General features: G+C 38.6%; 1 protein-coding gene and 1 long non-coding RNA gene across 2 annotated transcripts; both read right to left on the reverse strand.

Annotated features, from left to right (window-relative positions):
- Window positions 1–2,994: 2,994 nt before the first annotated feature.
- LOC124222317 (uncharacterized) lies at window positions 2,995–13,774 on the reverse strand. The gene is made up of 10 exons (XM_069137080.1): window positions 13,643–13,774; window positions 10,853–11,168; window positions 10,486–10,764; window positions 10,199–10,332; window positions 9,621–9,786; window positions 8,897–9,309; window positions 4,291–4,459; window positions 3,921–4,048; window positions 3,632–3,797; window positions 2,995–3,437 (listed from the first exon to the last, which is right to left on the reverse strand). The coding sequence occupies exons 2-10, from the start codon at window positions 11,096–11,098 to the stop codon at window positions 3,018–3,020; spliced, it is 2,121 nt and encodes a 706-aa protein (XP_068993181.1). The 5' UTR covers window positions 11,099–11,168; window positions 13,643–13,774; the 3' UTR covers window positions 2,995–3,017.
- LOC124221627 (uncharacterized) lies at window positions 4,627–7,247 on the reverse strand. Its single transcript, XR_006883844.1, has 3 exons — window positions 7,160–7,247; window positions 6,970–7,080; window positions 4,627–4,999 (listed from the first exon to the last, which is right to left on the reverse strand). It is a non-coding gene; the product is annotated as an uncharacterized lncRNA (long non-coding RNA).
- Window positions 13,775–22,774: the final 9,000 nt, after the last annotated feature.

Consider the following 22,774-nt stretch of genomic DNA (forward strand, 5'->3'; position numbering starts at 1 on the left):
AGAGAGAGAGAGAGAGAGAGAGAGAGAGAGAGAGAGAGAGAGAGAGAGAGAGAATGTTATGTAAAACTCATATATATATGTTACGTAAAACTCATTTGGCACATCTTCGAATGAGTTACTTTGCCGAAGTATGGCTGCACCCTCATTTTGGATGAATGTTTTATGCGGCATGGCAGCTTGGCATAGGATAAGAAGACGTACCAGTTAGGGAACAGCGATACGCCACGATGCTTCGGCCGAGTAAAGTCCGCGGACACCACTTCCGGGGGGGTAAAATAGTAGGCAAGGGAAATTCGACTCGCCCTAATCTTGATCTATGCGCCCTGGCATGGTAGTCTGAAACGAGGCAGCCGTCCATTTCGGCGCCTTGCCATTAATAAATTTGTGTTTATGGACTCCGCATCGCTCGCTGGTGGGTTTTTCTCCGCTCCCGACCCCTCTCTCAAGACCCTTCCAAGTAACCTTGTTAACATATTTTTCCCTGCGAAAGCAGGTAGTAAATATCAAAAGGTCAACACTCTCTGATATTCAGGGATCGAAGCTTGTCAGGTGTGGTTTTTGGTGTTGCCACACAGCGAGGGGTGTTGGTGTATGTTCAATGTCGCGCCGTCACCAGGCCTCGATCGCTCTGACAATGAAGCACCAAATATCGTCTAGGGAGCGTAGTACTTTTGAGCTGTGGAAGTTAAAGATTTGACCAGCGCTGAGATGTCATCCCCTTGAATTGTGTATCTACACCCACACAAGGCTCCGAAGCAAACTACTTCGAGCGATACTTGCTCCGCGTCTATACCCGGAATACTTGCTTCGTTAATTGTTCGAACCCTCACACTAATCGTTGTCTTATTATTATTATTGTGTCACGAAAATGATCGTTCAATCAATCGGGCGATTAATTTCGAACGATGTTCGTCGTTCACTCGATTCAATGCGAACAACGCCGTCTTTGTGCCTGCTTCGTCGTGACGTCTCACTTTTTCCACTCAACATGGCCGATTATTGTTACTTGTCGTAGCTATAAGACGCGATGTGTACGCCAATAACGAGGCAGCTACTGCGGGAGCTTCTCCGGTTTTACAAAGCTTTTCACTTCTTGTACGCTATTGTTGATGTTTCCTACTTCATGTTATGGGAATTGATCTCTTGTCAATGGCATCTCGTTTATCTTGGCTTTTACTTTGTAGGTACGACGTCCCAGTTTACAGTTTTAACGGCGTTTGATCTGTCTAACAACCCACTACGTTCAGGTTTGGGAACAGTGAACGCACAATTGCTATTTTCTGAACTGAACTGATGCAGGTTGACCGCAAACTAAGTGGAATTACGAAGGATAACTTGCATCTCGATCTTCCGAGTGCCGAGTTGAGGCACGGAATCCATTCTTTCCACTCTTTGAGTCCGCGATTATCAGTTCAAGTGTCATTTCATTTCAACAGCTGTCTTGAAAACTCAAACCTAACTCTTTAATACGATCTTTTTAATTCTCGTTGTGATAGATAAGGGCCCTCATCGTCACTAGAGCTTTTGAAATTCCTTTTACTTTTCTACGGCAGCGGGGGAAATTTATTTTTAATCCTTCGAACAAAATCAAGTGCAATTATTGGCAGCCTCTACACGGAAAATGCTCGGTTCGCTGTTGAAGTTTCGCTGAAAACTCTTGCGGAAGAGCATCTTAATCTCTTACCTTTTTTCCGACCCCTTATTCAATCTGAAAGCAGCATCGGAACTCAGAAATTGTGTGTGAAATTATTGAGGAAATGACAGATTTACGTGCTCTAATTAGTTCGACGCGCAACGCTAAGCTCTTTAAGGCTTTCAACCAGGAAACCACGAGTACCTAACGGAGACTTGTTCAACTTGAGGAAAGGCGTGAAGTTCGTAGAGAATTTGTTGTTCCGTTTTTTATAATTTTTTTATTCGTACCAACGCTTCTGCTTCTTGTTTTTCAATTTTTGGGCCACGCCAGGATGAAAATTTAAATAACTCTGAAAACCGGATGGAAATGCTCAACACGAGGAAGGGCCGCGGGGGGTAGAAGCTGAGTGGTGGAGAGTTTCTAGTAGTCGAGGCACGAAAAACTTTTACAGGAATTCCCGTTGGCTAAAACGAAAGTTTGACAATTACCCGAACCGGTTGCCATTAGTATGTAAATTCGATTGGAGTTGTTCACTCTCCTGTTCGGTTAGCAACGCAGTTCCCTTGCGATTTTGACGCCCGTACTCGCATTAATACAGCTTCACTTCCACCCCCGGCTCTCCTCGAGCCAAATCGAAGTTTCGCCTCTCCCTAGTTTTTGATTCCGTTCCCTACATCCGCTCCGAATTGTCTGGTTATCGAGATTTTTTTACCACATCTTTTCATCAATTTTATTACCGCTTTAGACTGGACTGGTACGATAGTGTTTACATTATGATACCTGGCACGGCCGTAGGACCTTGCATGCAATAGTCGCGATATGCATCGTACGTAGCGCTTTGTATTAAAAATACGGTGCATCGCTCGATATATTATCACATTTTTTTTCATGTCTCTCATATCCCGAACGTTGGGATAATTGCGATACAATGAATGTTTCAAGAGTTCTCACTAATTTAGGAAGACTAGTGTTCATCGTACAAACAGCTCAATCAATCCCATTCGGCGATCGATTTTCGATGTAAATACTATCGCGAAACATGAATCGAGGAACACAATATTTAGAGATGATGATACTTGAAAATGTTATGAAAATCTCACAATCTATCCCTCACACGATTTATTTTTTGAAATTACAATTCAATTTGAAAAAAGGTTTGAAACATCGGTATTAAGTATAATTTAAAGTCTAGTGACTACACGCAGTGGAAATTGTTTTCACGCATATTTTGCAGTAACAACTTTGAACTTTTGGAATACCCGTACAGTTGCGGTTATTTTTGAAATTTCGTATAAGAAAATGTCAATCCTTTTAAACATTTGATAGATGCATAATTGATGTGTCAATAGTGTATGGATACCTATTCGTCACGTTTTGCATTTTAGCTGGTACTTGTCGTATCCAGTAGTCCCATGCTGTCGTACAATGGTAGAATCTTTTTCATAACCTTCCTGAACAAGTCACCTTGGAAGATAGAGTTCGCACCTCCTCCACCTTTCATCACGTCATCCAAGCTTACGAAGTTGCTTTTGTCGACTAGAATCATCGGGAATAGGGTAAACGATGTAACCACCTCGCATAGAGCACGCTTTTTCAATGTATCCAGTAGCTGATCGAGGCTCGGTACCACCGTGACGCATTTAAGCTTAGCCATGGTGGCTGTCAGCGAGGCGTGATACTCGCGCACAATTAGCTCACGATGCTGTTCACGGACTACGTCAGATAGGCTTGTACCAAAAAAGAAGAGAATGTCTATTGCTGGTGAAGCGTAATTGCTCAATTGAAAGTCCACGTGCAATTTTGGTTAACGAGTAAATCGTTATAATCAGAAGGAAAGTATGTTTCTAGCGACGCAAAACTTCAATTGGCTGCGCGCATGGAAGCTCTTCGTTTCCTCGTATCTACTTGGGTTTTTGTGTCTGATCGAATTGAACCGGGGCATGTTTGACGAGAGGACGTATTATAAGACGACTATATATAAAATTTTGCACTTACGAATCTAGAATCGACAGGGTTCTGTTGGTCATCGTAACGGAACATTATATTATTTATCCAGAAATCTCCGTGATTGAGGACATTGAAATCGTTTTCCCGAAAAAGAGCAGCCTCGCATAGTTTTTCGCGGACAACTTCCGATAACTTCAATATCTTGTTATAAATCCTGCGTAACAGGTGTGACGTTATTGTTCGTAAATAAATTGAATAATCAGCAATAAGTTTTCACTTAAAATGAATTTTTAGTTGTAATCGTTCTCGGTGAACCATCGTTTATGGTTTTTATTACCGCGGATTCAATTCGGGCCATTTAGCAACCTCTTCTGCAAAATATTTCATGGTTGATTCGAAAAAGGCAATCAATACGTGATCCTTGTGGAAATTTCCTTTGTTGTACTTTGTTACAGCTGCAAGGTCCTGAAATTCAGAAATAATGCACGAATTGTCGCGGTATTATCAATGTCAAGGACTGACTTGCAATGTAAGGGTGAATCGGCCAATTCATAGGTAAACTGTAACGTTCAAAAACTTTTATTTGGTTGCAATTTTGATATGTTGTCATGTTGAGGTTGAGGTCCATGAAGCGAAAAATATTACCCGTTAAATACGTTACCTTTTCGCGGGATACGATATTATTTTACAAATTGCCATACTCGTACCTTTTCTGCAAGAGCTACCGAACTCGCGTGAAAATTAGCAAGATTGCGAATCGCTACCAAACAATGATCCAGATCCAAACCAGCCTGACGATCAGCGAGGCGAAAGCCTTCGGCTACCAGATCCTCGAGCAACAGATGAATCGGTCCTTCTTCCTGAGTTGGCAGACATCTTGCCGATAAAGAGGCAGGCATACCATGTCTAGACAAAATCTCTTGCATCCTCGGCAAAGTTTCCGACATCATTGAAATTTCTATTTCAAAAAATCTACCATCCGCCGTGTGTATTGCATGGAACAGGGAACAGGGAATGAAAGAAAACCACGATAATAAACACAGGTTGATTCAGACAGTTATTACATAACTGGAGATTAATTTTTGACATTACCATTTTTGCTTGAATACCTTCTGCAATGGCGATCTTCGCTATGAAAGACCTTGTCTCCGTCACTTGCCGTCCGTCAAGAACCCGCAAGAATTTGACGCCGCGCCGATGCGATGCATATCACTCATGTAATTGTCACCGTTGGCCGTGGCTGGCTTTACGGTCATATCTGACACTTCAATGGAATCATTTTTCTCGACTTTCCGTAAGACGGCTTTTATGTAATCCGAGTTCAACCACATCGGTACGGCCATTTTGATAACTCGGAAACGTGGGTGTCAGATACAGATTCAGTTACCCGCGGTGTTGAGGTGCCACAAGAAAAGTCTGCAAGAAAAACCCTGACATAGTAATGAAGAAAAAATATACTGATGTGTAACTACCTCAGCTTCGTCGAACTCATTTCGCTGGAGCTGCAAAATAATGACTTCTGTTCAGTTTTCGTTACGTCAATCTTAATAACTGCAATCTCGTAATTCAACAGACCAAAAAAATTGGACCAGTTACTTAAAAGTTGAAGAGCAATAGTTGTCGCCAACTAATTAAAGTGGGCATTGTTGAAGTAGGGAAAGGAAATATTCAGTTAAGATAAAAAAAGAAAGATATTTTTCTTGTTGCGCCTATGAATAGAGATTTGAGTTGAACTACGTCGAAGGTATGTAAGAGAAACTGATCTCTTATTGTCGGTCAAAAGTTTCCTAGATTGGCCATTGGTGGTGATTCAACGTTAGAACACGACTGGCCTTGACAATTCGTGCATGCAAGAGAACAAAACAGTCCAACTTTTTTGCAACCACATTTAGCACTGCATCCTTTTTTACAGTTGCAAAAAATTGAGTTTAGCAGTTTTTCTGGCGCAGGTGGAAGTAAAGTCTGGATTGGTTCCAATGCATTATCGATCAACTTCCAACCCCAATCTTTTGGGTCCAGCTGATAACCAAGCCACGTCTGAACTTGATAATATACCCGAAAAAGATGTTGATGAGCAGCGACTGAGGTTGGAGGAAGACAAGCTAATTGTACTTGTTTTTTATTCCGAGTGTTTTTAACAATCGAAATTGGTTTCATCACCTCGTTCGATACTTGCATTTATCAATGTCTTCATACCACGTTCAACAGTAACAGTTTCATCTTCACTTAAAAGTTTAGTACAAATAAAACAATACTCTGACATTTTTATATTAAAAATTAAAACAGCCCGAAATAGGTTAAAATAAACACGTGTTTTCACTACAGAGCGGCGCTCAAGACTAACGGAATTTCATCTATGGTGCATTCGAACATGAAGCAGGTATACGACCCTAGCCACGCACACTATTAAACAGAGGGACAGATGTTTGTTCAAGGTTACACTAGTGTATGAATTGAGGGACTGGGTTACTTGTTACCTGATATTCTCATAGTGATACTTATGTATATTTTATATTTTAAAAATAAGTTAGAACCACCCATAAAAACATATTCTCACTTATATTACAGCTACAGAGGTATATACGTGGCGCGCTTATGCATACAATGACGCTTACAACTTTTTAAATCGTTTTATCTCAGAAGCGGTATCTTTTAGGAAAAAAATTATTGATACCTTTTTTATAGATAATTTTACGATCTACAACTTTTGTCTGAAGTAATTTTACGATAAAACTTACCGTTTTGGAGAAAATCGCGAAAAACCCATTTTTTTGACCTTTGACCTTGAGTCAATTTTTTTACATTTTCTCTGAATTTAATTATTTTTGATTCTCAAAGTTTTTCAGTTTCCAGTCAATAATTCTCAAAATATGACAAGTTAGATGAAGTATTTGGAGACCTTTTTCGAACTAAAAATTGTTGCCTACAAAAAAAGGTATCTTGATATTTTTCATTTTCGTCTATATTTTCACGTGAAATCGACGGTGAGTTGAGTTTAGCATTTTTTCACATGTTATTTTAATCTAAAAACGAAAACTGATCATTATCAACTGTTTTATGAGGGAGCAGCACTGAAAAAAAAATTATTGTTTCTTTGGGTGAACCATCCTAATGTCACACCGGATTTTTGAAAATTTCTCAGATTTTTCGCCAGATTGTTTTTCCCTCCATTTGGCTAATGAAAAAATTGCAAATGGTAAAATATTTCCAAAAAATTATCAAAAAAAATATCCCCATTCCGGCGTTAAGCTTAAAAATGTTGAATATGATAAGTGAATTTTCAGAATTTTTTCATATTTTTAAATTGTGTCGATAAATAAAACCGTTAAAAAAAATTGTAGAAAATCCAAACGGAGTTCACAAAATTAGAAAAAAAAACAGATTACCTTTCACAGTGAGAACAATCATATAATTAATCGTCGGCCCAATCCGAGAGGTTGAGGGTCAAACCCAGGTCGAAATGATATGGGTTGCCCCTTATGCACGAGTTTGACTGACTGGAATAAAAATCACAGAGTGGTATGAAACCGATAAAAGAGTATATCAAGAGTTCAGTGCCAGAGTAGGTTAACACACCTTGTCGATAAAGTTCACTTTAACAGACTGTCTAAAACTATTTAAAATGAGTCTTGTCGACGATGTGGGTTAGGCTAGTCTGGCCCAGAATTCTTCATAAAATCTAATCAATAAAACTCAATCATATAAATAGGCTTGATGTTGATACGAAATTACGCAATGAGGTAATAAATAGGCGTATATGTGACGCATCGTACGGCGCAATGATATATGTTTTGGACCGACGCCGACAGCGAGTGAAAGCGGTTCTTCTACGTTTGGAAGGGCTGCTCTGTTGATCTCAAATCACGATTAACTTCATAATAGGACTCACGAACTATAAAAAAATAGACACGAGACTACTTGATAAAGTGAATTGCGTGTACATCCCTTATACCTGAAAGCGGGTAACGTACCCGAAACTGTTTCGCAAATCTCGCCAGGCATACACTTTGAGGAAAACTTTATTCGTTTGGTCGTTTACTTTTCGATAATTATAAATATAGCAATATAACATTGGAAATTCGATAAAGGTTCGTGCAAATTCACGTATTTTTTCATTACACTACCTATGAATTGTAATATATATATATATATGTAAAAGAATATACCGAGTGTTATGGGAGAAAAAAAAAAAATACATGAGCGGGACTCAATCCAGCGATCCAGCGACTATGGATATTGAACGCTCACCACTTGGCCGCCGCCGCCTCGTGCCGAGTGTCGCTATGCAACGGTAGATATTGAATTACGTAAGATTTCTCAAGAATCGTAAGAATCTAAAGTCGACGACTGGACTGACAAAATAAATCGTGGTGATTCCAGAGAACAAGTGAATTCGTGACTTACACTTGATGTAAACGATCAAAGGCTCACCTTAATAAAGCGACATCCGGTACACTGACTCGACTAACGTCATTCGGACGAACCTTAAACTCAACTCGACTGATTACCAACTGGAGGAAACAGAATGGATGGACTCTAATTTTCAAGGACGATAGAGAACGATACTAAAATAGTGAATGGCAAAAAAGATGTGAGTAGAAGGAAAGTTGTTAATCAGGTAAGAAATCGGGTTTGTGGGAGCAGAAGAATCAAGCGACTGATCACTACACGGATTAATTATATGAATACTTATCGTAAATGTCTTGTGTATCTTAGAAATTTATCAGCCACCATGTTGTGGCCTTCAAATATCGCGTGAATATTTTAAGTGGCTCGAAGTGACCTGATAGACTTGTGAACCCTTATGTAACATTGAGTAGACGTCGAAAATACGTAATTAATATGTACGATAAGTAAATCCCTTACAGAGTTGCGAATAGAATAATTTTTCAGCTACCCTTGCAGCGTGGATAGTATCAATAAATCATGCGTCAAAATAAAATTTATTTATGAATATTTACATAGAGTTTTGAACATGTTGCTAGTATCACTCATGATAGTGAAATGATCGGGAGATCGGAAGAACGCGCCTCCCGTGTTCGTTTGCATTGCAAGTTAGAGCTGGACTTCGATTAACAGTTTAAGCTTGGATGATGATTTGATGGTCTCTTGAAAAAGTATATACGACGTTGATATTATAGTATATATATAGATGAGTGATATGATGGGAATGATTACCTAACGTACGACGGTGATGACTTTGAAGTTTTGAAATAGCTTCAGTTATTCTTGAGAACCGTAGACAAAATAAATCTCGCCTGTACGTATTCAGGCCAGTTATAATGGATTTGTGAATGCTGGGTTGAAATCTACCGGAGACCGTTTTGCGTATCCAACAATCCCATGCTGTCGTACAATGGGAGAATCCTCGTCATAACCTTTCGGAACAATTCACCCTTGTACGAGAGTCTTTCATGTTCCACGTTGTACTCCTCCGCTTCCTCCGGACTGATCACACTCTTTAGATCGAATAAAGCCAACGGTAATATCGAGAACGTTAGAATCACTTCGAACAGAGCACGCTTTCTCAACGAATCCATTATATATTCGAGACTTGGTCCTGCGGTGCTGCACTTCAGCTGGGCCATGGCAGTTGTCAAAGCGGCGTGATACTCGCGCACAATTAACTCACGGTGTTGCTTACGGACATCGTCGTTTGGGCTTGTTGCAAAAAAGTAGAGAAGGTCGAGCACTGGTGAAGCGTAGTTACTGATTTGAAAGTCTAACTGCAATTCGTAGACGGAGAAGCGATTCATTATTTTGAATGAGATTCTTTTTCCATTGAGCAAATGAATAAAATAGCAATAAGAGTTGCAGGCGCAGACTCTTATACCGACATAGTTACCGACACTTGGCCGAGGCACAAACCACCATAGAGTGGGGTATATCCCTACTCTCAAACATTCTAGAAAAAGGTTTGTGTCTTGGCTAGGTGTCGGTAAAAGAATCTGTGTTCAGAACTGTTATTGCAGTTCTACTTAAATGGTACTTTTGGTACCACCCCGAGCACCATGTATGTACACAATTTCATACTTACGAATCTATGATCGATGGGCTTGTGATTTTCGTCATAACGGAACATCATGTTATTTGTCCAGACATCTCCGTGTGTGAGAACGTTGAAATCGTCTTCTCGTAAAAGAGCAGCTTCACATCCTCTCTCATAGAGACCTTCGGGAAGCTTTGCGAGTTTTTGACGAATCCTAAGTAAAAAAATTTTCATTTGGTGTATCAAAGGAAAGTCGAGTTTTAATCGTATTGTGTAGATTCGAAAGAAAGTTCAGTTCATTCAACAAAATCTGGTTGAATAAACCATATTTATGGTTAACCAAATATTCATTCAATCTCGAATTTAAAGAAGCTGCTTGACGTGACATATTTATATTTTTACAGATAATTTAACTGATTGAATGCGATGATTTGACGGAGTTCATTGAACGTTTCGTTTAAAGAAACTATACTATACGTATAACGAAAGAACTTAGGTAAACCAGTTTTAGTTGATTTGAATCTGTTATTTGTTTCAGTGATGCATCCTTGTTTACTAATAACATTTTCTTGGAGATACCGAATTCTCTTCTGAGCGGAATTTAGAACTCAGCTTTTTGTAATTACCGTGGGCTCAACTCGGGCCAATTAGCAACTTCCTCCGCTAACATTTTCGCTCTGCCTGGATAAAATTCAATGACTGCGTTACACTGATTCTTGTCAAACATTCCTTTGTTGTACTTTTTCACGGCTTGCAGGTCCTTGAATTCAGAAATAACGCACAAATTTCAATGCTGTAATTCTTAAACCGGTCGACTGAGCGGCGAGAGGAATATTCCAAGAATTCGTTCTATGTAAGAAATGCTATTTCATGGCACTGCAAACAAGACTTTAGCACATTGCCATATCCGTACCTTCTCCCCAAGGGCTACAGAAGCCGCGTGAAACTTGGCAAGATTTCTCATTGCAACTAGACAATGATCCAGATCTAATCCCTTTCGGCGATCGGCGAGACGAAATCCTGCGACTAGTAGATCCTCGAGGAACAAATGCTTTGGGTCTGCTTCCTGGATGTGTAGACATTGTGCTGATAAAGAAGCGGACATACCGTGACTCGTCAGAATCTCTTGCATCCTCGGCAAAGTTTCCGACATCATAGACATTTCTATCTCGAAAAATCGAGATTCTCTTGCCTATTTCAAAGAGGAAATAGTGTATAATCGTATTCGTGCAGGTCATTTTGACCTCTTTGAATTTAGGGTCAATTTGTTACGTCATTACCATTTCATCCCGACAACCGCCATCAGTGGCGACTTTTGTTATGACAGACTTCGACTCCGTTACTTGGCGCCCTTCGAGAATCCGCGAGTAATCTACGTTCAAGCGATACAAGTCACTCGCGTAATTTTCACCCTTGGCTATAGCTGGCTTTACACTCAAACTGGACACCCTGATAGAATCATCCTTCTCTGCCTTCCGGAGGATCGTTTGCACGTAATCCGAGTCCAGCCACTTGGGCACGGCCATTGTTATAACTTGAAGGCGTGGGTTTCAGGTACAATTTCAGTTCTCTGCGCTGAACGGCGGTTAAAAATTGCTGGAACAAAACCGTGGGTAAAATTATTCGGGGAAACTTTAGTAACAAGTGGATCGATATCAACAATCAAACTAGCAACCTCTACCTGAATGAAACCAAGATTTACATTCGTGTTGCTGTCAGGCCTGGGAAAAAATCATCAATTGGTAACTTTGCGATTGGCAATCGCGAAGTTGAATTGATTTTTTTTTATCTCTACGAAGTTCCATTTTTTCGAAAAAATAACATCACTTAGTCCTATAGGTTGGAACCATAATTCTAAAAAAAGTATATCATCCGATACAAATATGCTCCGGCTCCCAAAATGACGATTTTCATGCTGTGCTAACAAACTGATCAGACATACTCCAGTGAGAGCAAACATCCTACTTCTCAAACAATTACTTACATCACGATTATTCGGAACTTAAGGATCACTGAATTACTTTACTTCTGAGAAATACGGAATGTTTAGGACCTACATATTCCAAATATTCCGAACGTGCAAAACTTTTTTTGAATGGGATAAAGTAATAATGTTTAACGCCTAAGATATTACAAAAGTAGGTATTGGATTTCCATGAGATCTCAAAACATCCTGATTGGATGGAAGATGCCTCAGATTACGAATTAAACAGTATTTGATGCGTTACTTCGGTGCAGTGGAAATTGAAAACACGCATTATAACATTGTACTGATAAGTAATTATCTCGTTAATATTTAAGACACTACAACCAGTCAAGTCCGCCGCTAAGTTCCCATTGATGCAAGAAATTTATTCTTGATGAATGAGATTTCGTATTTGTACATCATTAGCAATTCTGATAATGCCACTCTGTTACTAACGTAAGGTACATTATTAATGTAAAAATTATTGTCTTTACCAAACTTCAATACCGTGTCGCATATTTTCTCGTGCTGTCCGAACTATTCTATAGTATAATGAATATGAATACAACGATAAACAACGTTTAGAAAAATTTTGAACATGGTTGCAAGAAAATTGGCAGACATTTTTCTTTGCTTAAGTAGGTTGTAAGTTTAAAAAAAAATCAGGCTTGTATTTGATTACGATTCCACGTACCTACCCAGCTGAAAAAATGTATTCGGTCCAAGAAATTTAGTTTACTTGAGTCAAATAATTTGTTTACTTGAATCAGTTTTTCCAATTCCAATATTCAAATTTTTTGGCATATACGGTTTTAATTTAATCTATCGCTGTGATTTCATGGCTAAATCAAACCAAAACATTTACTCAAGCGAAAACGTGATCTCTACGAATGCAAAGAAATATTGCTTTGGTCGGTGGCATTCGTTTGTCAATTGAAATAATTGACTACTTGATTCAAGTATCAATTACATCTATCTTCTGAATTTATTCAATCAACATTTCTCACACAATTTTCTTAAATGATTTTGAACTTGCATTTATCATTTATTTATCGATAGACAAATAATTATTTCACTTGTCTCGAATAGCATTTATTTTTCTCCATTTTATTCCGCAATGCTCTGACAAATCTGTCGGACAATTCGCACTCAAGCTGCTATCGCGAAATTGATAAAATCTTCGGTTTCTGGATAAATAAATTTTTTCCTTGAAAACAAAGTTTCAACTGTGCACAGACAGCCGCTTCAGATTATTTGGACGTCTAAGATCGCATGAGAAACGTTCGGGAAAAACGGAGAAGTTATCTTGGTATATACTATCTCAGATTTTTTTTATGAATTGTTGAATATATGTTAATATATAATACATAGATCAAAAGAGTTTAATCAAGAACGAATTATAAGCTACTGTAAAGCCTTATCAACAAATTGCAATCATGGGTGCTTCACAGAATGAATTTTTTTTTTAAGTTCAATAATGAATTTTCATGTTTGCGAATAACTCGGAAATTCTTGTGATCGATATTTCTCAAATCTAATCGGTTTTAAGATAGGCAAAATCCCGTTAATTGAGGCCAAGGCCATGAAATTTCGTTCATTTACTCTCGAAATGTTAGATGAAACGTTGATTACACACAGACACACACACACATACACACTGTTGCCTGCTGCGATTTATAAATTCATTGTGGTTTTTAATGTAATCTAAAATTGCACTGACCCACAAAATTTCACTATATACATACAACAATATCTGGCACGTCAGACGGTTGATCGATACCATTGTTCGGTTTTGGCGAGGTATGGAGAATAAACTACGTAATTGGTCTTATAATTTCAATTATTTCGGTTTATTACCGTTCAGAGTTCGAAAGATAAGAAAATCCGACTGCTGAATACGTACCTGATCGTAAGTAACTATGAGTGTATTTAGATTGGCAAGTGGATAATTCAAAATGTGCAATTAAAAGTAATGATAACGATTGATCAATCCGTGAATAAGTGATTGCGAACAACGAGGCTTGCGAAAATATTGAAAATAGTTATAAATGGTAAGTGAAATTATCAGGTGAAATATCACCGCTGTCGTTTAAAAGTTTCTTACGTTTGATTCTGATTATTAACTCAGTCGTTGAAATCGCACTTCTGTATATTCGAATACTGACAGAATATTCGACAAAGTTTCAAAGTTTGCTATGATCGAGTAATATCAGAGGAGGTGTTGACTGTTTAAAAAAACTGCAACCAACTACGATCATCTACCTTTACAGTAGTTTTTATGGAATGAGTTAAGGGATGGTGATCCGTCAAGTCTTCTCATTGGTTCACCGTAATTCGTGGGGGTTTCAACCAATCACTTTGGCTTATTATGTTCGAACACAGTTATCTTGGTGACTCGAGTAGACATACTCGATCAAATTCTCACGGTATCATCTAGCAGATGCCGGAGATACGGGATTGTTTGGTTATACAAAGAATACCTCGTCGACGTGAAGTACGAAGACAATTTTTCGCTTTACGATTTATCATTTTAGCACGATCCAAAGTTGTCTAAATCGGTAATTCACGTATTAAATGAAACTACATTTATTGACATGTATTTAAATATTAATTTTTAGATGATCAAGAGGTCAGTAAAATACGCTTCAGTGTTCATTCGCAGTGCAAGCTATTTACTTTTGGAATTTAAGTGACGGTTTGATGGTCTTTCATGTTTTCACCACATTTTCGGTCTGCTATTATACATAATTTACCTCACTTTTCGTTGAATTGAAATTGAAGTGAGAAAATACGTGCAACGTCGGTATAGAAGTTTGCAGTTGCAGAATGAATGTTTTTAAAAATACATGTAGACGCGGTTATTTCCCAAAACAGTTGATATAACATAAGTGTGCAATGCTGCGTCCCGATTTGTAAAAAATTAGAACTATCAGCTTTCTCACCGGTAAAATTTGGCGCTGAATAATCATTTTTCGATTTTAGTTGAGATTGGAACTTTTCTGTACCGGCAGGACATATTTATCCCATCGATTGCACATCACTTCTGCACTGTTACTATTTTGCGCTTCTCGATGAAAAAAATTTTGCTATCTCGGCAAATAAGCTCAATAAATGACGTAAGAATATTTATCAGTGTTGCAGATTTTTATCAAAAGTTATTAAATGCCATTATCAAATACGTTGTCTCGAAATCATAAATGAAAACCGACGATTAAAAGATTAGTCCAGAGCCACATGGAAGGAAGTTTGAGATTAATATATTACGGTCTGTAAATATTATCGACAACGAGATAAGTTTATGTTTTATAAACATCAAAATCCGGGGATGAATATATATGAAGGTCGAAGATTAGATCATGAAAATTGTTTGAAATTATAGATTACTCAACATTTCGAACTTGGCAAAAATGTAAACTTCCAATCCGAAGATTATTGTTTATAATCTCTTGTAAAATTTTTTGTAAATACTTTGGGCAAATTACCTTCTCCGATACATATAACAAGCGTGGTATTGGCAAATATCATTTGATGATGACATTTCAGGCAGAAGATGTATTCATTCGAAATCGTATTCTGCTGGTACAATGAGCTGGTACCTGATATGTTGAGAATTTTGATGCTGTCGCAAAGAGATAGAATTGATATCCTTGTTATCATCTTCCGGAGCAATTCCCAGTGCAAGAAAGAACTCTCCTGTCTTCCATCTACTGTCGTCGTCATTTCCTTCCAACTTCTCCGATCGATTCTGTCGTCTAGAATGAACGGTACACTTTCGTGAACAATGAAATCACCTCGCATAGTGAACTCTGTTGACAAAAAAAAAAAAAAAAAAAAGTAGGCAGTGTCTACTGTACAGTGCCAGTGAACCGTTGTGACTAATTTGAATGTCTGTCCATGCAATTTATATAACGAGGCGGTCTATTATTCTGCGAATGGAACAACGTAGTGGAAGGTGCAACATCTGCATTATATTTTCTATGATGTTTATATATAATATATATATTTTTTTTAATCCAGCACACGTCACCTATTCAGAATTGCGCAAAACAATTACCGCTAAGAATAATTATCACGCGATCTTCATTTTCTTTTTGTCGACGCTTAAACTGCGATGACTTTAGCTGAAAGCAATAGTCATCCAAAAACGATAATTTCAGATCCAGTTTTGACCGAAATTCCTCATTTCTTTCCGCAAAGCAGTTTCCAAAGCAATTATCTTGAGCTTCAAATAGTGGCGTAGTTGTAGCTACACGTCAGAACTCTTTTAAAGTGCCCTAATCTGTCTTCTAAATGCATCAACTAGAAGGTAAATGTAAAATAGTTGTTATAATTTACTGTGTTCAAGCCCAGCGGCGTGGGTTTCGAACCTGAACAGCCTCCGCTCACTGTCAGGGAAAGTTTTCTGTTATTATTTAAATGGAGTTATTTAAAAGGTTCGTACCTCACGGCATGTGTAAATACGTCGGTATTTGCCTGGAGGCGAGTCGGGAAATATCATATTGAATTAATGAAAAGCATTGCCTCCGTGTGACAGGATATACAATATTTATCCAGGGAACTGTACAAATTATCATTCTCGATGGCAGAAATCAAGATCGGTGGTCGCTGATCCTGCCAAGTTTATTAAAAACAACATGAACGCGTGCGATGCCTGCGCACCATCTCTAACCGCAAATAGAAGCATTTGGCCTACCTGGAGAAAATATTATCACATATTTCTCCCTTCTTACGATGAAATTTGATATTCGACGAGTTTTGTACGTTTATAAATTTTTAGGGGTTGACGAAAGGCTTTTGCACCAGAGGTGCTTTTTGGAGGTTTGCTAATGCTTTTGAAGAATTTGACAAATTGTGATAAAATGATGCTTCTCAGAAGAGAGATTATTATATTATGATATGCAAATCTTAGCAACAATATTTCAAAATAAGTTTACTTCTTATAAACATTGAAATTCGGGGATGAATCTGAAGATCGAAGACGAGAGATCGAAGAATCTAAGACTGTGAATATTGTATCGAATTTTCGGTTCGAAAGAGTCCAGAACTGCATTCCTATGATCATTTTTGACAATCTATACATAAAAATACCTCACACGAATTAAGTTTTATTCAAGAAAGCATAATATTGGTATATATCTCGAGTTCAGTGCGATATTCGGTAGATATCGATATAAATAATCCAAGAACAGGGTATTCGAATAAGCTTGAAATTTTTATCAAGTATTCAGGACATTGGTGGATTATAAATGGATGCTGAACGACTACGTTTATTCGAGGTCATGTTCCGAATAACCTGACACCCGGGCATCTGGTGAAATCCCATTCTGTCGTACAAAGGTAAAACCCTCGCCATTTCAGCTTTTCCATCAATCCACGGTGTAAAATTTTTCAAGATCCTTTCTCTCTGCTAAAATAAGCCTCAATACAGCAAGCCGATACCTTTTCTATCGGTGAAATTGTTCGGCTTTTATCTGCAAAAGTGAATCTTGCTTCGAGATAAGCAATTATTTAACTTAAGTAATATAAAATCGATGGAAAAAAGAAATTTAAGAGTTTGAATAAAATTGTCCAACCAGGATGCTGATGTGGCGATAACTTCGCGGCATTCAACTCGGCTTCCTTAGGCCGTTCGAATATATATTTGATTCCTCGAGAATACGGGCATTCGGGTATAGACGGTACATTATGTAATCTCGCTAACGCAATCTTTTCATTTCGAAACCCCAAACTCCGGCTCTGAGTTATAGCAATTTGGGAGACAACCTCTCCCCGCTCACTATCTTCGCCGATAACTTCTCCGTGGACATGCGATCCGCAGCCCAGACCATTGGCCTCGGTTCACTACGATGGCCTCCGAGTCCAGATTCATTATCAAAGCGACTTATCCGCTGCTTGTCGGGATCTTAGACAGCCAACCGCAGCTCAGGCTTCATCCACTCCCCAATCCTTAGGAGTACTCACCTACAAATTACGCGGATAGAATACGAGCCGGGATCTCTGTTTTTTTTTTTTATACTACAGAAAGTTTCTACATTCAATTACGTTGTATTAAGGATCAATGAGCCGTACCGTCTGAAATAAAAAACAGTTTGAAAAAATCATATAATGGAAACATGAATGAAATAATATTCCTACTATGGTGATAGACACGATTATGAGAAAATTCTAATAGCACAAGCTAAGATATAAAATATTTTTGGATTCAAGAGTTTCAAAAACTCAAAAATTGGTTAAAACTAGAAAATATTATCGTCAGCAGAAACCAAGTCTTCTTTCATATCACCACTGGTGATGAAAAGTAAAAGAAGATTGGACATCGCGAGTGACCAGGGGGTCAAAGAGTGCGAAGACTCACTGTGGTCAAATTCGGCGGTTCGAATCTCTTTGATTTTGAGGTCAGACGCTTAGCAGGCCGGTTTCCGGTTCCATCGTCTTACCACCGCAACCCTACCAGAGGTTCAACCCGGCGAGCAGAAGGCAGGATTAATTTTTCTTTGTAAGCCGGATGGATTCGTTGGAGCGACCGCAGCGCCGTGACGGCGGAGTCGGCAGGATGGGGGAATCCTGTTCCATCCTGTCCCATCCTGTCCGGCCGACATCGCGCGGCTTCAAGGACCTTGTGTGCGTACCCTGTACGTGAAGGACTCGAGGGTTGCCAGTCGATGGAGGTATGCTATACGTACATCGGCTGGTCTAGCCATGATGTATTCCGCAGCACACACGTCGGATTAAACCAAAGCCTTGCGTGCTCTGGCACAAAGGATCTACGTAATTGCCGCCTTATTGCGTCCGCATATATAAGGCATGACACCCTTCTCTCTATGTACGTCCTGAATTCTCGCCCAAGCCTTGTTTTACTTTGTATTATACCCGCGGATGGAGGAACCCTCGAACCGTATATAATGCGTCAGGTACGTCCTTGCGCAATGCCGTCACGATTAACCCTCTCAGTTATTGACTGATTTCTGTTTTGTACCAAGAAATTCACAAGTATGTATTTAATTTATGTAAACTGCTTTCTGCCAATTCGATACCGCGAAAGCTACTTAAATTACACTTACATTCATCATATTACAGAAAAATCACTATTAAACCTCCCAATTATTGAGTGATTTCTGTTTTATACCAGAAAATTCACAGGTATCTAAACTGCTTTCTGCCAAGTCGATACCGCGAAAGCTACTTAAAACACATTCACATTCATTATGTTACAGAAACGTCAAGATATTTAAAAATCGATTTCTACGTAACGTATAGTCGAGCGTTATTCCTTTTAAAACGCCTCGGCATTGAGAAAATGATTATTATGGTTATTGTTATTACGGTTATTATCATTATTATTGCCACTTATTCTTAGCGGGATGAGAATCAGACTTCTAATTGATACATTAGCGCATCATTATTAGTCCAATTTTAACAAAAGTTTATCACCCCATTTATAGTCTCTAATTCTCCTTGTGGCAAATCACCCTCATTTATAACAGTTTCTTTCGGAAGCCACTGATGTTTTAGATAACGACATATCTTGCGCAGGAAAGGTGACCCCTTCATTCAACATAACTCATCGATTCTTCATCATTTCATACATCGCTTCCATGAAAAACACGTTCATTATTTGCGCTAAAAATGACACCCCAATGTGTATTGAGACCTTCGTGCGTATTGCGTAATGCAATTTACAGTCACGTAACTGTTACCAATAATTATGTTCACGCGTCCGCGTCACAGTTATTAAAATTCAATCTTGTACAACGTGAACTCCTACAATTCTAATTAAAGTATTATAAGTGCTTTGCGGGTTAGATAATTGATTGACTTACAGGAATAGTATTTACAAAAATATAATATGAAATTAGTCGGTGCGGTTATAGAGTTATAGTTTTGGTTTACAAATCGGTTTCAAATTAGTTTTGTTAAGTTGCATGATGTTTAGATAGATACATATCAACGAGAATATAAGTTTAAACAGCGTTAGACATTCTAGGAGCGAAAGATCTTTAGTTTAAGTTCAGGACGACGATGCTAAAGTATACCACCGAGAAGATCCTGATAGACTGAAGACTAGGTTTCGGATATTTTGATTATTAGCGATAAAAGGAGCGAAATGGAATTTTTTCCAAGGGTAGGAGTCAGTTCATACATCGGGATTGATTGAGGATAAAAAGTGGAAGAACTGTTTAATAAGTTGGATTGTTCAGGAAAATGTAGGAGGGATGATGGGGGGTTTAGATTCAGTGACCAGTTTGTTATAAGTTTTGGATTCGGAGAAGAGGTAGGTAAATATTTTTCATTATTTGCCATATTTTCATTCCAAGAAAAACTGGAAACTCAGGTACGGAGTGTAATAATGTGATCGGAAAAGTTGGAGTTTAGAATTGAACATGTTGTCGCCAAACGTGAGGTTTTTATACCCACATTATTCCTTGGGTTCGTGAACGATCTAGTTGCAAATGCTCAAGTTCGAACGACTCAAACCGCCAACACAAGTTTCGACATCACGAATGATTCTTGTTGACAATTATGAAAACTTAGCCCGAGACATTTGTCACAGGAAGACTTGGTCCAGAAACTCAAGCGATAATTACAATCATCCTGGAAATTTTAACCGACACTCGAGTTCACCTTCCGTGCTCCACTCCGAGTACAACTCAGGCACCCCCGCGAGCACGAGGTAACTAGAAGTTGTGACGTGCCACACGGCCTCCTTACGTATGTATTCACGTGCCGCAAGCTGCAAGCTGCAGTTTCGCGCCGCGCACACATATGCATTTATACTGCATATGGCGTAATTTGCATTCGTGGTACATATTTCCATCCCTGGTTGGCGGCCTTCGTAATTCTCGTACACTTATGTTATACCTACTATCCGCAGTTTATCGCTGCTGCACCAACATTCGCCCGGCGATTCGAGTCTGCGTGCGTGTACGAAGCTGAAGTAACGCTTTGCGCCCATTCCCAACGGTTATTACACGATTTTACATCCCCTGCGAGACGCGGTGCAACCGCCTTCCGCATTCTTCGCTCCGTGTGCAATCCGCATACCCACTTATACTGCAAGCTTCTCGCTTCTTGACTTTGAATCCTTGACGCCGATACACCTTCTTTCTCCTCCCTCGCAATTTCTCTCTTCTCTTCTTTTATTTTCTCCTTTCTCTTCTTTCCTCTACAAACGATTCTTTGCACTTGGGGCTCAAGATTAACTCACGTGAACTTGTCACGAATCAAGATCCTCTGTTTGCTGCTAATGTTGCTGCAGCAGTCTTCGAACCTGCAAACTTCACCCTCGGTCACCATTCCCTTCTATAAACTGTGTCAAGGTAAATAACACATCGTTCCGTCTTTTTCCCCGAATTTTCCACGATAGCGCGTTCATTCGCGGCATGTCTGCAATGTAACTTGGTCAATTAAACGGAGAAACGTGATAGAGAACTATCGAATATACCATGTAGTCGAAAGACTAGATAGGAAGAGTACTTTTTTTTTTTCTACTATGAATCTAAAGTAAGGAAGCATATTGTTAATCCAAAACTATACTTGCACCGTAGTTGAGCCAGCAGTTGTTATATGCGTATTTTTACAAATTGGACCCGTGAAATTACGGAATAGAATAAAAATCGTAACGCTAATTGAACGTAAGTAATTCAAAACCAAATACCCAAAATAATGAGATTGCAGATAGAGTAAAAAGCGACTAGTATACGTTCGCGCTTCTCAAGCTACTTTACAATTCGTCCCTATTACCCGAGATAATTGTTTCTTTGTTACGAAATTTGCGGCAACATTATTTGGTGCACGATACCTAGGATTTTCGGAAATACAATTGTTCGACATCTTTATTATGAAATATTTGCTCAAAAGTTGCTATCAAATATAATACTCATGAATGGTTAGATAGAAAACAGCATTTCCAATAGCAATACACATTGTGCTTCGTTTTCCAAGAAATTGCGGAAGTTCGAACAAGATTCGCAAGATGTGAAGCAGCCTGTCTACGAATCTTAAACAATCAATACCGGATAATGGTTACAAATTGAATAGTACAAGCTGCTCGAAATTACGTATAAATTATTTAAAATTTGTTTTACAGACTGCGCTGTTGAATCCAATTATAGAGTCGAGGCGACTCGATTGTCACGAGGAAAATCCGACCATGATAATCTTAAATAATTAGGTATAAGAGAGACGCGAGAACAGAGCTGAGAAAAACAATGATGCAAATGAATGACCAACATCTGGCGATGTTGTAAATTACCTTCCATTGTTTGACAAATTTCCATGGATACAAAACCGCACTTTCAATTAGGGCCAGATTTAAAACAATGAGATATAATCACGGCACGTTCAGCGGTTCAGCTGCCGATCATTCGTTCTCCATCACTCCCCCACCGATCATCTTTCCACATGTTAAATTGCAGTTGTAGGTAAAATTTTCAATCATTTACCCCGCTTTAAATTCTTATTCAGCAAATGCTACTCTGTCACCAGTGCAGTAGCTCTAATCTAATAGATGAAATGCGATATATCTCTTATTCTGACACCACATGGTATCAATGGAATTTAAACATGCGTGATAACGGGCAATTATCCCCTTGGCGAAGCTTGAAGTTTGATATTTTTGACGCTATCTTCATTGTCAATCACTAATCGCTTACACGTCAAGCGATTTTTTGACGAATCCTACACAGCCGAAGAAGTGCCAAGGCTTTGCCTTCAATCATACGCATCTGAATTGACATTGTTATAATACACAGGGTGAAATCAGCCGTCTTACCCCCTTTTTAATGATCTAGTTGTCATCGTGGATAAAAGAAGTTTACAAACCGCTTATGTCTTTAAAAAGAACAAGGTTGCTGCGTCAACCAGCATTATTGTAAAAACAGTCTTGTTCGAGACTTTAAACCAGAAACACGTTCTCTGCTATTAAAGCTTTTCCATAACATTTTATTTGCGCCTTTTAATTTAACTCACTAAAAAAGCTCGCGAATCCATATTTATTTTGCAACGTCTTAAAACGTTACAGTATATTTGAGTTTTGAATAAAATATTGATGCGGTTTTTTTTTTTCTGTTTTTCATTTTAAAACAAATCCGACCTCGAAGAAGTCTGTAGGACAGAACTCACCTCATCACACGCGATGCGGATCATATTATATTCCTTTGAAATATATACAGCTTTTTATTAACGCAAGTGCTTTATAAAAATAAAGTGCTCGCTATGAGCTTTTGCATAATGAAAG

Source organism: Neodiprion pinetum, chromosome 6 (assembly GCF_021155775.2).
Source record: "Neodiprion pinetum isolate iyNeoPine1 chromosome 6, iyNeoPine1.2, whole genome shotgun sequence".
Classification (NCBI taxonomy): Eukaryota; Metazoa; Arthropoda; class Insecta; order Hymenoptera; family Diprionidae; genus Neodiprion; species Neodiprion pinetum.